At 55.7% G+C, this 22,984-nt stretch overlaps 2 protein-coding genes across 2 annotated transcripts; both read right to left on the bottom strand.

Annotated features, from left to right (window-relative positions):
- Window positions 1-753: 753 nt before the first annotated feature.
- ADGRG3 (adhesion G protein-coupled receptor G3) lies at window positions 754-7,894 on the bottom strand. Its single transcript, XM_088536496.1, has 13 exons — window positions 7,753-7,894; window positions 7,319-7,331; window positions 6,894-7,064; window positions 6,421-6,538; window positions 6,131-6,271; window positions 5,710-5,832; window positions 5,575-5,614; window positions 4,762-4,859; window positions 4,071-4,183; window positions 3,387-3,679; window positions 2,349-2,442; window positions 1,482-1,768; window positions 754-885 (listed from the first exon to the last, which is right to left on the bottom strand). Exons 1-13 carry the CDS (start codon window positions 7,892-7,894, stop codon window positions 770-772), a joined length of 1,749 nt encoding a protein of 582 aa, XP_088392622.1. The 3' UTR covers window positions 754-769.
- Window positions 7,895-9,975: 2,081 nt separating this feature from the next.
- LOC104573782 (adhesion G protein-coupled receptor G1) lies at window positions 9,976-21,613 on the bottom strand. Its single transcript, XM_088536446.1, has 14 exons — window positions 21,594-21,613; window positions 17,418-17,504; window positions 16,432-16,854; window positions 15,691-15,814; window positions 15,296-15,443; window positions 14,671-14,799; window positions 13,764-13,880; window positions 13,312-13,357; window positions 12,758-12,858; window positions 12,554-12,669; window positions 11,645-11,919; window positions 10,907-11,018; window positions 10,285-10,553; window positions 9,976-10,116 (listed from the first exon to the last, which is right to left on the bottom strand). The coding sequence occupies exons 2-14, from the start codon at window positions 17,458-17,460 to the stop codon at window positions 9,995-9,997; spliced, it is 2,025 nt and encodes a 674-aa protein (XP_088392572.1). The 5' UTR covers window positions 17,461-17,504; window positions 21,594-21,613; the 3' UTR covers window positions 9,976-9,994.
- Between the last annotated feature and the right edge of the window lie 1,371 nt (window positions 21,614-22,984).

The raw sequence follows: 22,984 nt of genomic DNA, 5'->3' as shown, positions 1-22,984 counted from the left end.
AGAATGGTCTAGAAATGTGGGGAGCTTGAAGTGTTCACATTAGCTATTTGCCCACAAAAATTCCACTTTGCTTAGTTCTTGGTGCACAGATCATGTAGCATTAGCACAGAGATAGCGCTGCTCTGAACATGTCTCTATGTGTGTATTTACTCCTTCTGAATGACAGCAAGTGGACTTATAGATAGAAAGATTTTTGCACATCCTTAAAATAAAGAAAATAATTTTTGTTGGCTTGTAACCGTCAAAAACTAAGTTCACAGTGCTCAGGGAGCTGATAGAGATTTAATATTAAAGCACAAATACAGAAGAGAGCTGTTTTGTTTGGCAAGATGTGTCTATGTGCGGGTGCGAAGGCGCAGCTCGGAGGAGCAGCCGGCTGCACGCGCAGGAGCTGCGGCTGCCTCGCGTGCGAGGCGCTGAACTGAGACATCCTCCTGAGATCATTCCTAGCTGCAGGAGACATCTCGCAGGATGGAAGCACAGCAGCCCTTGCGCTGGCAAGCACAGAGTAGCCCTTGCTCCAACGGAGTCCATCACAGTGCGTTTTGAAGCTGAGGAGTCCGGGTACAGCGGTAAGGGCAGTCTCCAGGCTGGACCAGTGGGAATGGCAGCCAAAGCAGAGAGCCCTGCCACGGGGGCTCGCTCCACAGATGGAGGCACGGGTGAGGGCCCTGCAGCCACGGCCCTCCGAAGGGAAGCGACGTCCCTTAGGAGAGCAGCTTGCTTGCGGGGGTGCTCCCAAAGGCAGGGAGGGACATCTGGCCAACAGCTAATCCTGGGAAACACTTGTGTTTTTGTCGTTTCTGATGGTGTTGGAGGAGGAGCCAGCTATTTCCTCTTTCTTTGGATAGTACAGCACAACCAGCCAGATGAATATGAAGAGACCTGTAGAGAAAGGGAGAGAGACACCCCAAAGATCATGAGCAGTGAGAGAGGGTGGATACTATCCTGCTGGGAAGCTCACGGGCCCCTGTGGGATGGACATGACCCTGATCCAGCTTATTCTCTGCCAGTACCTTTGCAGAAAACAGCTTTGAGCTCATTGCTGCTAATTCCAGGGGGATTTTCCATCTTTCCCCAGCTCATTCCTGCTTCTTCAGTAAGAACTCCCCATGTTTAAGGTGACAAAGTCATCTGGGACTTGCCCAGAGGAATCATGTTGTGCCTCTATTAAAGAATGGACTCCTTGGAGGAAATGCTTCCAGGTGAAGAGTGGATGTGGGCTGGGAGCTATGACTGTGTTATTCCAACTGCCTCCTTCCTCCAAGTGCCTTTAGCGCCAGCCCAAGGCTCAGCGCTGATTGCTGGGACCTGTCGCTTGACTGAGTCACTCCACTTGTTAAAGGGAAGGGGCATCTTGGTGCTGGGGTGCTGCCTTAGCCCACTGCCAGGCTTCACCCTGCCTCTCCCCATCTTCACAGCCCAACCCTTGAGGACCCCGTGCTGCCAACATGCTCCTGAGCTTCAGGCTGGCACCTGACCTTGGAGGGAGTTCAGGATGGCAAAGAGGTAGAGCATGGGCACGGAAGCGTTGCCATAGGTGAGGAATGCCAAAGCCCAGGTGGCTCCCAGCAAGCAGAAGAGTCCCAGTGCCACCAGGCCCACTTTCCAGGACTTCCTGTTCTCCTTTGCAGCCCTGGTGCTCTGCAGGCGGTAGTTCTTCCAGGCCACCACCCCAAAGATCACTGTGTTGAAGAGGAAGATGAGGCCAAAGTAGCCACAATTTGTGATGTAGTGGACTGTGATATGCTCAGATTTGATCCAGCACCTGAGAAGAAACAACATCAATGCCTCTAATTGCTCTGTTCCTCCAGACTGCGAGAGCAGCATCCATGGAGCCCCTTCCCACTGTCTCCTCAGGAGGATAAGTTTTGGGATGCAATAGTTTCCCCATTGCAACAGGAATGAAGGAAATACCCTCATGGCAGATTTTTTCCAAGCCCAGAATGAAAAGGTAGGAATGCAAAGCTACTTTTCTTGTGTTCTTCAGCTGAAGGAGTGCCCAAGGAAAATCTAACTGGATGTTTTCTGTGACCTAAGTGCATGTGGGCATGATAGATGAGGCTGGGTGTGATGACTGAGCAGGTCCTGCCTGTGTAAAGTTCCCTTCCCTGCTGAATGTCCTACCATGGTGTGCAAGCAGCCCTGCACCGTGGAGATCCTGCACGAACTAGTAATGCTTGGTAGCATGGCTATAGCAAGCCGCTTGCATTTTTAATCTGAATTAGGGAAGAGGAAGTGTTGCGTAAAACTGAGCAATATAGACACGAAGCTCTGTGGTTATGGAGCCCACATGCCAAACAGCCATCTAGTCTCTGTGGGCAGTTACAAAAGATAGTGTCACTCACAAGGAGAGTATGGGCTGGTGATCCATATTCTGAATGTTGTATTCTCCATAGCTGCCAATGCTTCCTGTTACAGTGACCACGAGAGCAGGGAGACCTGAGAAAACAAAGGAGACAGGAGCAAAGAGGGGCAGATATCCACGAGAAAGCTGAGATTGTCACATTGGGTTCTTTCAATGTGCTGTTCTCTAGGAAGATGGGGTTTAGAGAGAGCCGTAGAGCTCACGAGTTGCAGGGAGCACAACAGCTGGTGCTTAGACATGATGTGCAGAGGATGCAATAGCTTTTGGTAGGAGGGCTTGAGCTGTGGGCACTGTCCACCAAACTTTCTTCAGGATCATTTGTTGATGCCCAATGGTTCCTGCACAGGTGTGGGCTGGGGAAAAGGGGTTTCTGACATAGGGAAGTAATGAAAATCCCAGAGGATTCTCCAAGGAATTTGAGGATTCTCCAAGGAATTCAGCTGCTTAAGAAGGTAGGTAACTTTGGTCCTCAGCAAGATGGAACATCCTCTGTAGGAGCCATCCCAAATCCCCCCTGGGCAGTGTCATTTGCAGCACTGAGCTCATATATGACTTCCTAGCTCCAATCAGAGCATTTCAGAGCTACAGGAGGGATGGAGCATTTTCTCTCTCACTATATAGACCTAGTTACCCCTTTTTAACTCATTCGAAGAGCAAGGACCCTCCCCAAGGAATCTCCAGCTCAGGGTAGAAGTCACAAGTGAAGGCAGCCGTGGGAGCGACAGGACTCCTTTCCCTAGGATATGGTACCCCATGCCCAAACAAATCCCTCCTGGACTGCAGAGACTCCTCTCTGATCCCACATGTCCTCTGAGAACAGCTTCCTTGCACCACTCACCAGGAGGAAGGAGACCAAAGGCCGCAGTAACCCAGCAGCGAGAGGAGAGCTGGGGGAAGGAGCAGGAGCAAAGGCACCGGCACTGAGCACACTTCAAGCAGTGGCACTGCCGTATACCCCCACAGGTCTTATCTGGGCCCAGCCATTCGCTTCAGATGACCCAGGACAGATGGTGCTTACCCCAGCCGATGATGCACAGCTTCAGCAGGTAGTGGCGGATATAGGTGCCAAGCACTTTGACAAAGAGGAGGTAGAGATGACAGCCTTCCAGAGCCATCCAGGTGAAGCAGCAGAGCAGGCAGTAGTGGATGAGGCCCCCCAGGCTTTTGCAAAGTCCTGGCTGGCTCCTGCCAGAGATCCAGTTGTTGAACAGGAAGGTCAGATTGAGAAGGAATAGGCTGCTGATGAGGTTCATGTGCAGTGCCAAGTTGATCTGGATGGTTTCTTCAGACTTGAACTTTTTGTACGTACACCTGAAAGACACCAGAGGGAGCAGAAAAGGCAGAATACACTGATAGTGAGCATGAAGGAGAGAAGAGAGCTTGAGTTTGGGTCTGGAACGGGGGCAAGATGTGCTATGGCAAGAGGGGAGTCACACCAGGAAACTCTGATGGAAGGAGAGAGGGGAGATCCTTGCCCTGGATGGCAACCACATGGCAGTATTGCTCTTTGAGCACCCAGTTCCACCTCCCTGAAGAATCACCCCTGTCCCTGGAGGATAAGTACGTCCCAGCAAGCCCAGGAGCATGTGGAATCTAGGTATGCAGAGGCACTAGGTCTGGGTGCACCAGGTCCGACATCTCTCTCGTCCCTGAGCGTGACAAGTCTCTGTGGAGCCCGAGGGTGCAGCTAAGCACATCCTACCTTAAGAAGACGTAGAAGACAATGGAGAAGACTGAGAAAGCCACAGCTAACCCACAGCCAACATTTGCAATAACCTTCAAGGCCTGTGCTGTGGACCTGTCCAGAGTCGGACTCTGCCAAGCACACACATACATTGAGTTAGACAGGTCCAGAACCAGTGTAGAAATCCCACCTGCATCTGCTAGAGCTATGGGGCAGAGACCTGACAGGGAACTGAAACAGAGAGAAGTTAGCAGTGCAGTGACATCTCTACAAGTTAGAGCAGCGGGACCACTGTCCCCAAGAAGGTCTTGTTGGGGAGCAGGGAGCATAGTGGAAAACCCAACCTCTGTATGGGGTGGGGCCGAGAGATGAATTAAGGATGATGGATCACAAGCAGTCTCTAAAGCTTCAGCTGGAGAACAGATCCTTACATCTCACTGCTTTGACAATTTGCAGGCAGGCAGTAGACCGTTCCCATCCCTTACAACTTCTATTAACCTATTCCTCCAGGTCACTAGGCTGGCTTTGAATTTGATTTTAGGACAGTGGCTTGCAAAGAGGTGAGGCTTGGGCTCGTCTGGGGAGAAGATACAATTGCCCGTCCCTGGAAGTGCAGCTATCTACGACACTTCAGGCACCAAACAGTCAAGGGGAAGCAGGCAGCAACCAGCAGGGTAAAAGCAGGAGCTGTATAGAATGAAGTTGTCACCAGAAGGAGGGTGAAGAAGGTCAGATGGTTACAGGAGCAAATTGTCCCCTTGTCTCCAAGCTCAGTGACACAACCACTGGTGTTCCAGCCTCCTTGGCCTGCAAATGATATGTGAGGAAAGCAGTGAGCATGACGGAAAAAAAAAAAAAAAAAAAAAAAAAACCCTCTCAACGAGCTCATCCTTGTGAGGCCACCAGAGAGACCTCACACCATAGCTGAGAAGATAAAACAGCCTCTTGGGGAGTAAGGAGATGGCAGGATGATGGAGGCTGTGTTTGCCTTGGCTTGCAAAGGGCATAGTGCACACCTGGGAAGTGGTTGTCTGCCCATGAAGCAGCCATGACCACAGCATGGCATCCTCCTGGCCAGCAGTGAGTAAAGGGTGATAGAGTCAGAGAAGTGCTCTCTTATTTAGGCACCTGGACATGCAAGTGACGTCAAGAGGTTAAAAGGACCTTTGGGGATCCACCTTGTTCTGTCTGCATAGATATCTGCTGTTTAGCAGCTCTTCCTTGTCTAAACCCTCTGTACTGGAGCCATCTCTCTGAGTTACAGAGCACAGTCACAACACACACAAAATCCCACAGATGATACCCAGGTTTCAGCCAGATCTCAGCTGTTCCCAAGCTCCATGGAGGCTGAGGCTGTGGCAGGGCAGAAGACCCATCCACATCCCTAAGCCAGAGGATTTCTGCACTCATTAGAGTCTTTCAGTGTGAAGTTTTGGTGGCTTTTCCCCAGCAGCCTTTCCTCCTCCCCTCCACGGGCTTTGGCACTGTGGGTTCTGGAGCCCCGTCCCACTGAGGCTGTTACCTTTGCCAGGATCCCAGAAGACACACTGGGGGTTCATGCTCTGCAATGGGAGAGAGTGGCTGTGAGGTGGGAGGCCTTGGTGCGGTGGAAAGCAGCAGCACTGGGGCAGAGGGAGGGAGGGAATGGCTGGCTTACATGGGGCAGCTGCCCATGGGTGAAGGTGAGCTGCACAGGGTCCTGGAGCCCAGTGATCTTCATGTCTCCCACTGTGATGCCCACAACTGTGTTGTCCAGGATGTGCCGTGTCTGTTTGGTCTCCTACTCAGTGCGGGGAGTGTTGCATGAGCTGCTCTGCCCCGGCTCTTCTCACCCTGCCTGGAGCCTACACTCCCCTCCCAGCAATAGCCAGGCTGGCCCTGGTGTGCCTGGGCAGGAGAGGTCCTCCAGCACCTGCCAAGCCAGGCAAGAGCCAAGGACACTCCTGCCAGGGCTCACAGGAGGTGCCCACAAAGGCCAGACCCATGTCCTCATTGCTGGCTGCTGCAGGTAACCTTTTATGTTAGTGCCTGGGACAGCCAAGGGCAGGAGCAAGGCCAGCAGGAACAACAGCTCTTACCTTGAACACGGCAAGTTGCGTGATGTCGAGCACCGTCACCACCACATTCACTTCCTGGCTGCTCATGGATTGAAATAGCTCCCTGGGAAGTCGGATTTTGCTTGTGTTCCCCGTCTCTGTTGAGTTTATTCTCTTGGGGCCCTGCACCAAGGAACAACTGTGGGAGGTTGTTTGCTGGCCGCATCCTACTTGTCCCTGTCATTTCTCTTCTTGGGACCTGTCAGTACTGCTCTAGACTCAAATTTGCCTCATTAATGCTTGTTCAGAAAGGAAAGATGAGCATTTCTCACCTCCGAGTGGGAGAAGGAGAAGACAACATCGTGGGGTACGGCTCTGCTAATGTTCACCAGTAGCACTTTCACCCCTGCTATCTTCTCGCCACTGGCGAAGCGTGCAGACTGCAAAAACCTGTGGTGCCAAGAGACGTATCAGAGGGGACAGCAATGGGGACGCAGTGGCCTTGGCATACCGGGCTGAGGTCAGAGGGTTGGAGGGTCAAATCAACCCTTCCCAGAGGGCTCAAGCCTACCCTAGCCCCAAGCTAGCATGGGATTGCCTCCCTCCTTCCTGCACCACTGCTGGTGGGACAGGGCTGCGGGCTGGACCCCTTGCTCCTGGGACAGAGGGGACACACTCCAGAGCGAGCAGATGGGCTCCTGCCCACGGGGTGCTCTGTGCTGGCTCTGTATGCCCTGCTAGAACAGCAAGAGTGGCCTCCACATCCGCAGAGCCCGTCCCCTCCTGCCACCATGGGTTCACCTACCTGTGCACCTTCTCCCGCAGGCAGCGGCACGCCGGGCTGCTGGCCTGCTGCAGCTCCTTGCAGCGGGCAGCCAGCGTCACGGTCACCCTGCCTTCGTCCTCTGGGTTGACGGTGGTGTTACAGCAGTCGAGGCTGTTGTCCCCCCTTCTCAAGGCTGGCAGAGGAGGGAAACTCAGTTATTCTTGGAGGGCACCTGGCCTTGCTGGGACGCAGGGAACATGCAGGATGCCACGTGAGAGGAGCATGGAGAGAACTCTGCTCCTGTCACCCTTCACCACCATGAAGTGGCGGCCTCCACCGTGGCCCCAGCAGTACCCCCGGCAGCAGGGCAGGAGAGGGCACCTTCGCCCCTGCTACAGGGTCAGGGCTACCCCCGGGCTCAGACACAGGGGCGCAGAAGCCACTCACCATCACAGCTCTCCCGCCCACTGGCAGCACCTGGAAGAAGAGGGTATGAGAAAAAGGAGAAGAAAAAAAACATCCAGGATCAGACACAGGGTGGAGTGGGGGTAGAGATCCCTCTTTATTGCCTTCCTGAAGGGAAAGCCGGGGAACTGGCAAGTACCACGTTCGCCAGGGCAGAAGCAGAGGTTTCTTCACCCATTTTGTTAAGCCGGGTCAATCCCGACCACAGGTTGGCTTGAATGTCCAAACTTGATTTTTTGGAAAATCAAGTGGCTGGAGAAGCCCTCCGCTCCCGTCTTTCCTTCCCCAGCTCTCTGTGCATCCCAGGAACTGTGACCCTCGCCCTGGCCCTGTCCTCCTCTTGCTGCCAGCAGCCCATGAGCCGACCCGTCCCCTGAGGGATGTGAGAGCTGCCCGGACGGAGCACGGCTGGTGCCACCGCTCCACGACTCACCGCACAACAGCAGGAGCAGCAGGACCCCACTCCGGAGCAGGCGGTTCATGTCGCTGGGCCCCCTCGCCAGCTGCTCCCTTGGCTCTTTCAGAGGCTCCCCCAGGGTTTGCAGCTTCTCCGGCGGCAATGGTGGTGTCTTCATTTCCCTTCCGCTAACCCCCTGCGCCTTCCTGCCGGTTGGCAAACACCCCGCCGCGCTGCCAGCGCCGTGCCGCCCGTAACAGCCGGAACTGCCGCTCCACCGCGCAGCTGGAGCCCCTCGCCCCGCTCCCCCGAGACAAGGATGAGCTGCCACACCAAACCCGGCTTTGGCCATGGCCCACCCATGGAAAGGGATGTCCCTGCCACCAGACGACCCTCGGTCTCCCAAGGGTTCCACCAGCCCGGTGACTGAGCCTATAAGCCAAACATCCCCAAGCTCGCAGGTGGCAAGGAGATGTGAGCAAGTGGGGACATCAAACCAAGCCCAAGTTGGTGACCGTACGGGCTCTCTCCTGCTCAGCTGGCAGACCGTGAGCATTTCTCAGCGCCAATGGGCACTGGGAGGAGAAAGCCTCCCAGTGAAGGGAGCAACATGTTCTCCTAGATGGTCTCCATGCCGCAGGCAATGCTCGGAGCAGGACAGAGGTGGGTTATCCACCACCAGAGCTTTGCAGAAAAGCTGGCAGGTGAGGACATTCAATCCTTTATTTGCAACTTCAAATTTAGAAGCTCCAGGCTCTTCTCCAGCCTGCCCCATGGCTGCGCTCAGCACAACAGCAAGCAAGAGACCTGGTGGGGGCAATCCTGGCCTTGTGGGATGCTGCAAAGCAAAGCCTTCCCCTTGCCTGCCTATCAATAACCACTGGAGACCAGCACAGCGGCTTCTCGCCCTTTCGAAAAAACCTCCACCCTCCTCATTTCTCACTTCAGATCTTCAAAATTCAAAATTGCATTCATGGTGCTTCGCTGATAGCTGTTATCTGCTTCAGCCTCAGCAGGAGAGCGTAGGCTGTTGAGGTGATGCTAGTGCACGGGGGACCGCACCAGGCTGGAGAAATGGGCTGCAAGAAACTGTGAAGATTGGCAAAGGTGAATACTGAATTCTGCCTCTGGGTGGAAGAGCCCCCACGCCTTGGAGGGCCAAGAAGCAACAGGGACAAGCTGGGACTTGGGAAATACCCATTAGGTATCAGAAAATAAAAAACTTTCACCATGAACATTGAAATAAAAGATTTTCACTGTGAACATTGTCTTCCAAGACACTGGAACAGGGACCCAAAGGGGTGGGGAGTCTCCATGCTTGGAGAGCTTCAGTGCTTGAATAGGAGCAGAGCAACCCCCACTGCTATCCATCCCTCCATGCCTCGGGTTTCTCTTGCTCCAAGATGCTGCTGCTTATGGTCCTGGGCATGCTGAGGAGGCCACCTCGGTCAGTGCCAAGCTGGTCCAAGGGAAACAGGATGGCACTGAGGGGCTCCAGCTGAGCTCGCCCACACAGACAGCATCCACACACGCCTATGGGAGAGAGAGCTGGGAGAGTCACTCTCAGAGCAGGAACGTTTTAATGGGCACAATTCTGATGGGCAAGCGCATACGTTAATCTTCTACACCATATAAAAATATAGAAACAATTCGACAAAATAACAAAAATAGATTATTCCAGCTGCTGGAGGGTATCGCAGGGGCAGAATTATTCAGTCTTTGCTGGGGAAAGACCCTCTTGGTAACCACCACCACCGCAAGGGGTGAGAATGGGGCCTTTCTCACTCACTACAGAGGACAGGCTTGGGCACGACAGAGGAGATATCAGGTGGCACCAGGGACCCTAGCTCTGCCCCCTGCCGCTCCCTGCAGCCCTCGTTCCCCGCACGAGCGAGGAGAGCCCGGCCCACACCATACACGTCCTTCCACCCAGGAACCAGCCCATCTCCTCGCAGCTCTGCCCTGCACAGGCACCTCGAGCTGCACCCAGGTGGGACCCCGGAGCCCGGGCCGGGGCCCGGCGCGAAGGAGCAGCAAGGCGGCATCGGCAGGTGCTGGGCAAGGGGCAGCGCTCGCCGCCACGCCGGGGTGCACGGGTGCAGTGGGAAGCGGGCAGAAGGGTGCAGCCGGACCCCGGCGCAGGTTTCTCTGCGTTCCTAGTAGCCGTGTGGGGCAGGTGCAGTAGCAAAGCATGACGGCTCCGGCTCCTTCCCATGGCCGTCCTCCTGGATGGAGTTGTGCTGGAAAGGGAGCCCCACGGCACCGGCAGCACGAGGGCTCAGTCGGGATGGGTCTGGCTGCTGTTGGGCTGCAGTTTCATGCTGTCGGAGCTGCTCTGGGAGTCAGCGGATTTTCTTGCCTGCAGCACCATTGTCCAATACCAGAGGAAGATGAGGAAACCTGGGAGAGACGAGAGAAAGGGTGAGTGAAGAAGCCCTTTGAGGGACCAGCAAAAATAGGTTGCAAGACCAGCTCCTCTTGCGCCTATCACTGCTGGTCCTTTAAATACCCCACAAATGCCCTGAGGCAACTTGCACCTTTTGGAGGAGCCCATGGCCACAGGCTCACCTTGGAGAGAGTTGATGGTGGTAAAGATGTAGAGGGAGACAAGGCGGAAAACGCCAGAGGTGAAGGAAAAGAAGACCAGCGCCCATGGGATGCCCAGCAAGACACTCAGCCCAAAGAGGGCTAGGACATGCTTCATCTTGTGGCCTTTCTTGTTCTGCCTGAGGATCTCCCGGACCATGGCTCCCAGCATGACCGAGTTAAAGAGGAACACCAGGCTGAAGAAACCAAGGTTCACTACGTTGTGGATCAGAGGGCTTGTGATCCAGCATCTAGAAGGTGAAGAAAGGACAGAGGGTTATGCTTTGTTGTCCTACAGGGGGACAAACAGGACAGTCAGGGGAATTAGACACAAAAGTGACTGGCAGACTCAGCACACAGCTCAGTTAAACACAGAGCACGATTCTCCCCACTTTATGCAAATCCCAAGAAGCCAGTAAACCACAGCCTGGCAGGCTAAGGAAAAGCTGTAGGCCCCTGCATGTGCAGGGGGGTCGGACTAGATGACCTCTAGAGGTCCCTTCCAACCTTAAGTATTCTATGATTCTATGATTCTATATCAATGGTTCAACCAGCTGACTCTCTCTAACACCAGGGACCAAGTAACCCATTTCCCATGACTTACATGGTTGCGTTGGTGGATTTGCCACCAATGGATTCATAGACTGGAATGGAGAATGGGCCATAGTTCGTCCAGTTAGCAAAGAAGATCAACGTCACGCAAAAGAAGGGGACACCTGGGTATCAAGAACAGAATGAAGCAGCAGCCATCATCCCCTGGTCCTCAGACCTACTGGAAGGACTTCACTGTCCTTTTTCCTTGCACAGAGCATGAAATGGCGTCCTCTCTCCTCGGGTTAATCAAGGATAGAGCACACAACATGGATGCCTAGACAGGAGTGAGCTGTGCTGCACAGGCCACAGCTGGTGGGTCTCCCAGAGGAAGGGACTTTTAGGCCACAAAAGAACATGCGATCTTGCTATTGCAGCCTCCTGCCCAAAGCAAGGTGGGGATACTCTGCTATTTCCTTCCTGAAAGCTGTCTCTCCTGGCTGTTCCTTTCAGAGAGAACATCCCATCACTACTTAAGGACTCCAAGCCGTGGCTGTCACACGCTTCCCTTGCTGTGCCACCCCAAGGGTGAACTGCCCTTGGAGCTAGAGCTCCACCTTCTGCTCTCAGGCACTAAGTCTTCTCCTTGACAGAAAGACCCTTCTGCTCAGAATCTGGTGCCCCATATCTATGTCTACATCCCTATCCAGGCATCATGTACTTCTAGGGGCAGAATCTGAGTCTACCTGTGTGTCTCCTACATCCTGTTGCTTCAGCCCTTGAGATGTGTTTCTGCCTCGCCCCAACTCACCCCAGCCCACTAGGCAGAGCTTGAGGAGGAAGTGATTGTGGTAGGCATTGAAGACTTCAATCACAAGTCGGTAGAGGTTGTAGCCCTCGATGCCCATCCATGTCAGGCAGCTCAGGAGAGAGAAGTGCAGGAACAGCCCTCCAGCTCTGCAGGTTGCCTCGCTGCTGCTGGAAGCCAAGTGCTCCGAGATGAGGAAGTTGATGTCCAGGAGGAAGATGGCACACAGCAGGTTCATGTGGATATGCATGCTTGTGATTTGGTCTCGTTGCTTGCTTCTGGAAAAGGAAGAGGGAGAGATCTCACCACCACACCTCAGTTCAGTGTCCCACAACACCCCAAGGCTCCCAATGGAGTGAGTAATGCACTGTAATCAGAAAAGTCAGGAGAACTTCTGTTAGTGCTAGGGGCTAAATGCGTAATCCCGCACATGGCAACAACTGTTATATATTCAAATCCAGATCCCTCTGGCAGCTCTGTATTGCAAATCCAGATCATGGAGCGGGCATATTTTCAGCCTGTCATCCATGTAGGATTAGTGACACTATTTGAGAGAACACCCTGTTTTCTAACAGACCCTTGAAAAGATCTCTGCAGGCCTCTGTTTGCTGGATCCATTATAATAACTAAGCTGAATTTTCCAAATCATGGAAACCAGTAGATGTTCTGGAGCGCCCTCCCAGATACCTAACAAAGAGGGTTGGTTTCTAGAGATGAGGATTCAGTACATTCTGCAAACCTGGCTCCCGCATCATGTTTCTAGCTGGGCCACCAACTGTGTTTGGAAAGTTTGCTATTAGACCTACGTGGGGCCAAAGGAAAGAATGCACCCACAGAACGATGCACACATGGAGCATAGGGTGACCTGTCAGACAGATAAGTCATCTCTGCACTAAGACCCCAGGGTCATACCTGAAATAAAGGAAGAAGATGGTGCAGATGGATGCCAACGCTGAGATAAGACAGCCAATGTACGTTATGATACTCAGGTAAGCCCTGTGTATATAGGTGATCTCTGGGGAGGATACCTGAGGAGAAGGAGGAACAAGAATCGTGGTGAGGGAGAAGTTCTGCAGAAGGGAAGGATGCAGAAAGCTGCGGGGAAGCAGAACCCACCATCAGTACAGCAAAGTAGGTGAGGTGGTTGCATCTGCAGTCTGTCCGTTTATCCCCCTTCACTGTTGTACAACCGTAGCTGTTCCAGTTACCAACATTTGCTGCAAGGGAAAGAACTTAATGAGCAGTAGGAATGCAGTGGAAAAGTTTTCTTCAGAGCAAGGTGTCCATGGTAGGGGAGAGGACAAAGGTGGGAGTCCTAGCTGGCCCCATGCAGAGCACACAGTGACAAGAACAAATATTTATACAGGATTGCCATGCTCAGAGGCATCAGCACCCATCCCTGGAGAGGGTAAGAGCTCCTAGGTTAACTGTAGAGGAAAAAGCCTGAAATAACCCCTGGGACAACTTTAGAGAGAGTTTCCTGGAATTAGAGAAGGGAAGAGAGGTGCAAATGACCTATACCACTAGCAGGGGCAGTGGAAAGGTGAGAACAGACAACCTAGGTCAGCCCTGTTGGTTCCCCATTGTTGGTACAAAGAACAGCAGAATGAGCAAAGACAACGTCCCACCTCAACACCCAGACACCGAAGCTCCCACACCCGGGTACTCACTTGTTGCATCCTCCTGCCAGAAGACACACAGCGGGGTCATGTTCCTCTGAAATGACAAAAACAGGGCCCCAGTCAGGACACATTTCTGGGTTTGTCACACAAACAGCAAGTTGGGTGGGGCAAAAGATGGGGCAGGAGGTTAAAAGTTTTCAGGAGACAAAGTGGACCATATCATGAATGTCGGCTCAATGCAGAGACCATTCCCTGGTGCATCTGCAAAGTGGCATCTCCTACACACGAGCAGGCAGAGCCGCAGAGAGAGCACAGGATTAAAATGTGATTGTGGTACAGCTCCTGAGAACACCCACTCGATTTTATTAGCAGGCTGAGGGTATGGACATGGAGCCACTAAAGTGTGACCATACTCTGAGCTGGCAGTGTCTGAGTCCTTCTTTTCTTGCCGCTCCATTCCTGGAGTGGACAGGTTTAATGAGGCTGTTTCTTCCACCTACCGGCAGCTGGTTGTGGAAGAAAGTGAGGACCACGGGATCAGAGAGATTGGCCACAACTGTGTCCACCAGGGAGATGCCAACCACCTTGTCACCCAGGACACGACTGCTGTTTTCATCCTGTGGGAGAAGAGGAGGAGACGGTGCAACGTGGGAAAGGAGAGCTGCCAGGCACAAAGGTGGTGAGAGCTCCCAGGAACCCAAAGACAGAGGTCCCATGCCTCCTCCTTTGTCACGTCTCTACCTTACACTCGCAGTTCCCAGGTCTCTCTCCTGAACCAGTGGCTCACACACTGAGACTGAGGTCCACCTGGCAATAGTATCTATTGAATATAGATGTCTGCGCTCCTGCTCACTCCTTCCAGTTCTCAGAGAGGCAAAAGCACTTCCACATTGTGACCATCTATCTCAATCATGGGCCAACAAAACCTCTCCCAACCCACTAGCTCCTTTCTGTCAACTATAAAGCAAAGCCAGATGAATGCCACCCTGACAACAGCATTGGCACCGTGTCTCCTTTTCCCTGCCCTGTTTCTCCATGGCTTAGGACCCGGCTGGAGTCAAGCACATCCCAATCAGCAGTTCCTTTTAATTGGTCTGCCATCACAGCACCCCATGGTTGTCTTCAGCTCAGCATCTTTGCAAGCACCTTCTCCAAGTAAGTGGCTGCGCACCTGGCTTGGGTGCCACAGGCTTAACCTGTTTGAGGCTGGCTGAGGATCTCCAAGAGCTGCAGGAGGAGTTGACGCAAAGGCAAAGCCTTTCCTGGAGGACAGGCTATAGATGCCAAGAGTGGCGAGACAAAGCTAGCAAGGAGACCAGGAGAAGGATGCTCTGCACTTATTTGTGAGAGCAGTTCCTACTCCAGTTGGTTCTGCACTGTTCCCACTGTGCTATACCCAGCCATTACCTGGAACATGGTCTGACTGTTGATATCCATGAGGAGCACCCTGTGCTCCACCATGTCCTCCTTGTCCTTCACCTTCATGAATAGGCTGCTTGGCAGGTCCACCGTGAAGCCATGAACCTCTTTGCCCTCCTGCAGCAAGAAACCCATTGGAGAGCACAGGTTGGGAGGGTGTCTGAGGATGCTGGAGGATGAAGAGTGACAGGACAGGCTGCACAGGAGGTACGGCTGGCATAGCATGGCCAGGGATTCCCAGACTACAGCCCTGTCCCCTGCTCCTGCCCTTCCTCCTGTCACAGCCACAGCCCCTCCAGGCCGCTTGAGGAGACACTTCTGTGCCCCTTTCTGCTGTTCTCCTGCTAACTCCTTCCCAGCAAGGCCCTGGGAGGGGACAGAAAGGTCTTTCCCAGAGGCTACAAGCCAGACCATCACTGTAGCCACCTTCCAAAAGGGTCAAGAGCAAGGACAGCTCTGGTAACTGCCTCCATCAAAGCTCCCACAATGGATGTGCTGAGCTATGGGGATCACGGCCGCTGCTCCTCACTCCAAGGACCTCTCAAGGAGCCCAGTTCTGAGTTGTGCTTTCATTCTCTCATGCTCTGCTTCTCAGCTCCCAGACTGAACTCACCTCTCTCTGGGAAGCAAAGGCCATGTCTTGAGGAGCGTGACCAGGTTCGATCCTCAGGACAGTGGCGTGCATGGCAGCCTGCCCAAAAGTCCGGTTCTGCCCTTCAAACTCCACCTTGGCCAGCTTCTTCTCAAACTCCTGCAATTTGCTGTTGGGGAAAAGCAGGGCACAGAGCAAGTAGGAGACAGCAGACACAGGCTTTGCTCTGAAGGCCTCCATCAGCCACACAAGGAAAAAGAGACGTGCGCCACAAACAGTCTCAATAAATACTCCCTGCTTTAACAAAGTCATTGCCTGGCCTTCACCAGGTCCCCAGCGGGCTGCATCGAGCCAGTCGGTGACAGGCCATGAGCCTAAGGAGGAGGGTTTGGGAATGGCTTGAGCCAGGAACTCACTTGCGAAAGGTCCTGTGCACCGGGGCTCCCGCAGCCGCTGCAGGGGACCTCCCCATGAGCCTGTCTAAGTCGCTCAGCTCCTTCTCCACGTCTTCCTCCCAGACGGGCATGTTTTCCGGAGTGGCTGGTGAGCGCACAAAAGGAAACTCTGTGAGAAAAGCGTGCAGAACCAGCATCCCCCAGAGCGCGAGCCACCCTTGAGCTGTGGACTGACTCCCCATGGGACTGAGCCCTGGCACACCACAGACTGCAGAGAGCAGATGGTTTCAGGGTGGCCCTCAGGATTTCTACCCAGAAGAGCAACCAGAGACCAGGACCCAGGCAACTTCTCCTGGTCACCTTGAGCAGCCGGAATGGAGCCCAGTTACAGGAGAGGATATCGAGGCCAGGTGGCCTAAGCTTAGCTAGGTGTCTAGCAGTGCAGATGTGTGCCTTGGAGAGGTCTCCAAGGCTCCCAAGTCCCCTGGATTTTGATGGGCCAAGGGCACTTTGGAAAATCTAAGTAATCATCTGCCTTCATCTTTAGGAACCTGCTTACCCAGGGAAATAGGGGTGTGGGGTCCTGCCTTTAGGCTGCTTCAAGCAAAACCACTTCTATTACTTATCAACCCCGAGCAGTGTCCACAGACCACCGCATGACAACAAATTATCAGTACAACGGAGTTGGTCTGCTGTGGGGCAGAGTGGTTTGGGCATTAATTTCTCTCTTCTTCCATTCAAATAACACTGAGTTGCTTTTACCAGGGAAGAAGAAATCAGGTCTACTCTCAAGTGACGTGTTCTTCGTGCCCTTCATAATATAGGAAACGTTGAAGATAGAGCTGTTGTTCTTTTCAGTCTTCTGGTTTTCTTTGCTCCGTATGTTGTTACAAGACAGGTCTTTTCTCAGGAGAAAGTGCTGCTTTCCATACACAAGTTTGAGGGTCATATTGGGCTTGAACCAGTAGACACAGAAACGGTACCTGCCCAAAGGCAGAGGCAAGTTGTACTTGCAATAAGTGTTTCTGTGGTTGGGCAAGAAGGGCCTTTTTATTATGAGTGCCTGGGCCGTGTTCTCGATGGAGATGGTGGGGGGACCATGCTCATAGATGACAGAGCTGTTCTCTGTTTGGTTTCGTTCACCGCAGAAACGGAAGTCTTCTTGGTGGCTGCGCTCCGCCAGTCCTGCATTGTACAAACCAGGGAAACATTCACCTCAACTGGAGGGTGTCTGGGGTGGCCACCCCATCAAACCAACCCCTGCTGCACCAGCAGTCACATGTGTAACACCTCCGCCACCCTCCTGGCACAGGTTCTCCCCAGACATGCACGACCCCATCCTCGGCTGATGCAAGCGGCCTGAGACAGCGCAGTGACTTGCCCATGGTTACACTCAAGAGGTTTCACTGGTGAGTCGAGGCTCCTCAGGACACAGCAGCTCCCCTGCCTCTCTAGGCCCCAACCTCTCCCAGATGCTGGTCCCCAAGGATGACAGAGCCCAATAAAGGAAAGGGGTTCTCCATCTCCGTGGAATCTCTGGAAAGGACCGGACCACCTCCAAACCCCTGCCCTAGAGACCCTGATGGACCAGAAACAAGAAAGGAACTGAAGTTTTCCAGCAAGCCTGTGAAACATTCCTAGAACCCAGGTTTCAACAAACCCTCAGTCCTCCCATTTGGGGCTTCCAATTACTACCAGCATTCCAAACGTGGCCAGGACAGGGCAGGACATGGCTCGGAGCAGCCTACCTGGGAGCGGGGAGAGAAGGAGCAGAAAGAAGAGTGGCATCATGGACGGCTCTCTCCGCTCTGGCACCTCCGTGGAAAAAGTGACACCTAGAAAGTCCCAAAGAAAAGGAACTTGTGAGCAACTGATGCCAGAAGCATCCCAAACACAAGCAACGCGGTACGGCAAGAGATCCCTCTTCCTCTCGCTGCTTCAGCGCTGGGTTCAGTGGCTGACTTGTTATCATGGGCAATAGGAACAGAAGGAAATGGCGGTTTCCTACTTCCCTGGGCCTGGATTTGTTTTCACGAGTGTTTTCAGCTCCTAGAGATTAGCTGAGGAGCCAAGCCCATTACCCACCGCTTTGTGGCCAGCAAACAGGGCTGCGCTCACTGATAAATCCCGAGCAGCCGGTGGCAGCACGGGGCAGAGGACTAACAGACCCGGGGTCCCCTGTTTGCAAAGTAAACCCTTTGCTCCTGCAGCATAACATTAGCACAGCTGCTGAGAACATGGCTCGGGCCAGCTCAGTTCACCTCAGACATTGCCGTCAGCACAGGTCAAACGGGTGAGAATGTGTCCCCTGGCCAGGCTGTAGGGGACCGGTGGCCGTGTCCCAGCGCTCGTCGTTGTGACCAATGGCCACTTCCACCCCACGTGCTTCCTCCCCACGAGGGTTGCGGCTCCGCAGAGCTCTCTCTGCTCGGCCCTTGCAGCCCACGCTCGCTCGTGGGGCTGGGAAAGGCAGCCCAGGGTTCCTGCGATGCCAGCGGCTCCTTCCCTCTCCCCTGACCCCTGACAGCCCCGTCTGGCAGCAGGAATCCGGGACAAACTTCTACACCAAGACACGGAGTCACCAGAGGGATGCGGGAAAGGTCTCGGGTGTGGGAAGTCACAGCAAAAGTGGCATGAGACGGGCTCGAACCCCATCAAATCAGGACTTCTGCGGATGGACGGGGAATTTCAGGAATCCCTGGGGGCAGCAGAGGCGAGGGCCAAAATAGGGCCCAGACATGGAGAGCAGGCCCAGAAACAGATGCAGGAAGGATGCGCTCGTGGCCCGTCCCGCAGCGCGGGGATCGGCCGGGCACATGTGCGTTCCTGAAATAGCAGCCCCTAATGCTGCCGGCGGGGCCGGGCCCCGTCTTCATTCTTGGGGCCGGAGTCATTCCAGCCATGTGGAATTGGGCTTTCCCCATTCCTTGGCCCTAGCGCCAGTCAGCACAGCCCTGAAAGAGCCCTTCGTGCCGCCCGGCCGCGACCTCGACACCACGTAACGCACAGCCGCTTCCTGCACCGAACAATAGCTGCCGAGAAAATCCCCCAAAAAGGGCGTTTCCAATGGGATAACGCTATTCCTCACCCCGTTTCCTTCCCTTTCCTTCCAGGGGGATGCTGCTTCGCTCCCCCCTTGGATTATGCAGCCCTACAGCTCCCTTACTGCCCTGGGCACCATCCTCTTCCTCATCAGCTCCCGACAAGGCCAGCCCTTCTCCCAGGAGCTTCCCGCTTCTTGGGAACCCGGACATCTGCTAAACCTGAGGCAAGCAGGGAGAAATGAAAAACAGTGGATATTTATCATTACCAAGAAATCTTGCAGCCTAGGTGGCAGCAGGTATTTGAGTGCCCAGAGGCCCAGGTTCTCCCGGTATTTCTTTCTGTCCAAGGAGAAGGGAAAACGGTCTCATGTTGTGGACAAATGCCGGAAACGAGGAGACCCAGGGGCTTTCCTCCCATAGCGACGCGGCGCTCGCCAGCGAGCTGCGTCCAGGCGTCGCGACCACATGCCCGGCTCCGTCCCTCTGCCACCGCTGCCCTCCTGGCACCCTTGTCCTCGCTCACGCGGCCACACGGGAAATGTTATTCACCGCCTCGGCATGCGAGCGCTTCCCGGCACCGGCGGCGGCTGCTTCGCGCTGAGTTCATGGGTTGGATTTTGCAGGCAGGACCACAAATTAAAAGAAAGCAAGCAGATAAAAAACCCCCACGGGTGCAGCCCAGCTCCTCGCCAGGGCCCGTGTCCTTCATGGGAAAGGAGGACGTGAGGGAGGCGCAGCCGGAGCGGACAGGAGGACACCGCAGCTGCACGGCTGCCGCCTGAGGCTCCGGGTGCCACCACTTTGCTTGGGGCCCTCCCTTGAGCATCTGAAATAAAATTTCCATTTTCTTAAAAACAAAAAACGCAACACCCCCGCCTGCAAACACCTCGGCTACCCAAAGCGGCCAGCGCTGCCTCACTTCCTCCGCGGAGGAAGGGCACCGCGCAGCTCCTCAGCCGCTGCCGTGCCAAGCCAGCCCTGCTCCGGTGAGGAGCGAGTGCCCAGGGGCTCTCGGAGCAGCCTCTCCCAGGAGCCTCCGCACTGGTGCAGGAGCCACAGGGGTGAGGAGGCCGCCAGGAGCCCCCGTATTGATGCAGGAGCCAAGGGGCGAGAAAGCGGCTCCCCGCGGCCCCCAGCTTTCTGGGAAGGATGCCAAGAAGCAAGAAGGCACCTTGCTCCGTCCATGTGAGCTTGGCATCGGGGGCGCCCCTTGGGCACAGGGGGACAGGGACACTCTGGACAGGGGTCAGGGAGCTGCTGGAATGTGACCGAGGTATCCAGATCCACCCTCAATGTGGTTAAGGAAAACGCTCCACCCTAGACAACCAGCAGAGACGGAGCAGGCAGCACCTCCCAAACTGATGTTTTCCATCTCCCACCTCCCCAGCCCTGCCGCCCACTTCCTCCTGCTGCGGGGCTGGGCGCTGGGGGGGTCTGTCACTGATTAATGCCCAGGTTAAACATTAGTGCCTGCGCACCCAAGCTGAACGGCCGCAGAGAGCCGTGTGGGCGCCGCCAGCCCCGCGGGCCCCGGCGGGCACCGCGCAGTTGCTTGCAAACCTGTTGCTCTGCAAAGGGCAGCCCCCGGCTTGCAGGATTAAGAGCTGGATTGTAACCAACTATGTAATCGTCTTTACTCGGGCCTTGGCCCGACTCGTGTGGGAGCTGTAAACACCGTGGCGGCGGCATAGCAAAAACCCCCAGGCCTGGGATCCCGGTCAGGATCACACTTCAAGGATTGCTTAAGATCCAGGGCCTCAATCTCTCCTAGGCTCATTCTCCAAAGCCACTTCTAGGTGCCAGCTCCTAGGGGAAGCTTCGTCCCAAAGGCCTCACAGTGTGAAATGGGCTCTGGCTGCATTCCCTGCACACAGCGATCCGGCCTCGCTGCCGAGGGGTTATTCCAGGAGACTTAATGCCACTTCTCAGGCTACTCTCTCTGGGGTTGTGCTGCTCCTGCTGGCTTTGAGGGTGGGGGAGGTTCAGCCTGTTTTGCAGCCGTAGTGCACCCTAAACCAGCTCCCTGCGGCCCCCCGTGGCATGCCAGAACTGGCAGGAGCAAACTGAATTTTTTCCATGAGGAATCCCCCAGGAGGCACTTTTGGCGAGAGCAATCGCCCTGTTGGGACAAGCCTGCCGCCCCGGGGAGGGGGCCGCTGCGCTCTGCGAGGATGGCGGCGCTGCGTGCGCTCCCGGTGCCGGCGCTGCAGCGGGCGCTGCGCAGCGCTCAGCTGTGCCCACGGAGCAGCCGGGAGCAGCTGGCCCTGGCAAGGCACAAGGCAGGGGGATCGGCAACTTCCCAGCCTCTGGAATTCAGCCCAGCTCCAGCAGCAGAGGAGACTGGTGCTAGGGCAGGCAAGAAAGAGCCTGGTTTAGCCAGGAGGGGAAGGGGCCATAGGTACAGGGCAGGCAGCACCCCGGGCTGCAGGTTTCAGCTGCTCCCTGATCCTGACTAGTTAAGCCCAGCAGTGAGTCCCCGGCAGCCTCTGTCGGGTGCTTGGCTCAGGTAGGCAGATGGGAAAGGTCCCAGCACCAGCCTGAAGCACCACAGATCCCCAAATGTCCCATCTATCCCCACTTGGCAGACAGACAACCTGCAGCCCCAGCAGCCTTGCCATGGGCACTGCTCCCAGCAAGTGCCAGATTCCCAGCGCCCTCCCAGCAAGGGGATGGCAGAGAGCACCCCGCCACCGGCGATCCCCAAAAGCCAGCGCAGCACCTGCCTCCCAAAACCTGCTGGCAGCAGCTCCTCCAGCCACATCCCTCCCGCTGGGGCCCATCCTGCCCCACAAACCCTCCGCAACCCCCCTGCCGCCCCTAGCCCTTTGCCCCACGCCCCGAGCCCTTCCCCTCCACGCGGCTCCGTCGCTCCACGGGTACCTGTGCGGGAGGCGGGCGGCGTGGAGCGGAGCTCGGAGCGGTTCGACGGAGCTCGGAGCTGTTCGTGGGAGCTCGGAGCGGTTCGACGGAGCTCGGAGCTTGGAGAGGTTCGTGGGAGCTCGGAGCTGTTCGACGGAGCTCGGAGCTGTTCGTCGGAGCCCACCTCGGGGCTCGGAGCTCGGCGCGTTGGGGTCGCAGCTCGCCGCGGGGCTCGGAGCTCGACTCGAGGAGGTCGGTGCGGGGCAGCCGGGCCCGCCCCCGGCAGCCCGTGACTCAGCGGGGCGGCACCCGGGCGGGCTGCCCCGCACCGGCTCCGCGGAGACCCCCCAGCATCGCGGCCGGGGGGCGGCGATGCCCCCCCGCTACCCGTGCAAGGCGGCAGGGACAAGGAGGGGTGTCCCCGGGCGCAAGGTGGCAGGGAAAAGGACGGGCTGGAAGCAAGGGCCGCCGCTGGGGAGTTTCCAGCTCCGTTGATAGCGCACAGGAGCCTGGCAAACGTTCAGGGCAGGAAAAGAGCTGTTTGGTTGGCAAGCTGCGAGAAAACAACAACAAAAAGGCTTAAAAATAAGTTAATAGAAAAGAAGCCAGAACAGAGTGTCCCCACGAGCATTATCCTTGTCCCCTGCAGGAAAAGGAGGAGACAGAGCAGCCAGGCAAAGAGCAGCAACCTGCGCTGCTGCGGCCGGCTCCGCTCAGCATCCAAAACTCCCAGGGACGGGAATGGGAAGGGGCCAGCAAATCCCAGCGCCTCACTCGGTGCCAGCGCAGGCTCCCCCCCTGCGGCCAGGCCTCCCGCTTCCCAGCTGCCGGGCACTGCGGGAGCCGAGACTGGGAGAGAGTGGAGGGGCCGGAGCGCTGCCAGCTCCCGCTAGACACGGCCTTGTGGGAGCCGCCAGGAGGAAAGAAAGAAAGAAAGAAGGAGAAAAGTCTCCAAGGAGATCTGCAGGGGGAGGAGGAGGGAGCTGGGAGCCTGCCAGGAAGTGCCCTGAGAGTAAATAGTTGCTCTTGCAGATATTTGCAAGGGCTTGAATAGGACTTTTCTTTCCTGCTGGGGGAAAGGTGCCAAGCAAGCTCCCCACCAAGGCGATGCTCAGGGCGCAGGTGCCGTCCCCACCGCCGCAGCCCGGCGGGGAGCGCGGCGCCTCCCCTTTGATCCGCTCCCCGATCCAGGCCGTTTCCTAGCGGCGCTGCTGGCATTTGGCCTGCGACGCTGAGGGCATCCGCGCCGAGCGGCGGCCGCGCTCCCGTTCCCACGGGAAGCCCCGTCTCCCCCCTTTGCCCAGCTTGCCGGCGGGGCCGGTCACGCGGATGGGCGGCGGATGTGGCTCCCTTTGAAGAGCAGCGTAGCAGCATCCCGAGCCCTTGAGCTGAGCCCCACGCCGGGCCGGGCT

Source organism: Tinamus guttatus, unplaced genomic scaffold, assembly GCF_059628265.1.
Source record: "Tinamus guttatus ecotype Peru unplaced genomic scaffold, ASM5962826v1 Tinamus_guttatus_pri_ptg000674l, whole genome shotgun sequence".
NCBI classification, from domain to species: Eukaryota; Metazoa; Chordata; class Aves; order Tinamiformes; family Tinamidae; genus Tinamus; species Tinamus guttatus.
The sequence above is the reverse complement of the archived record's forward strand: the minus strand, read 5'-3'. Positions and strand labels throughout refer to the sequence as shown.

Coding starts and splice junctions, on each gene's coding strand:
- LOC104573782 (XM_088536446.1), bottom strand. CDS start 17,460: ATGATGCCACTCTTCTTTCTGCTCCTTCTCTCCCCGCTCCCAG. Junction 12,670..12,757: donor CCTACTTTGCTGTACTGATG/GTGGGTTCTGCT, acceptor CCTTCTCCTCAG/GTATCCTCCCCAGAGATCAC. Junction 11,920..12,553: donor ATCTTCTTCCTTTATTTCAG/GTATGACCCTGG, acceptor TTCCTTTTCCAG/AAGCAAGCAACGAGACCAAA.
- ADGRG3 (XM_088536496.1), bottom strand. CDS start 7,894: ATGAAGACACCACCATTGCCGCCGGAGAAGCTGCAAACCCTGGGGGAG. Junction 5,615..5,709: donor CCCATGGGCAGCTGCCCCAT/GTAAGCCAGCCA, acceptor CTCCCATTGCAG/AGCATGAACCCCCAGTGTGT. Junction 4,860..5,574: donor CTTCTGGGATCCTGGCAAAG/GTAACAGCCTCA, acceptor TATCATTTGCAG/GCCAAGGAGGCTGGAACACC.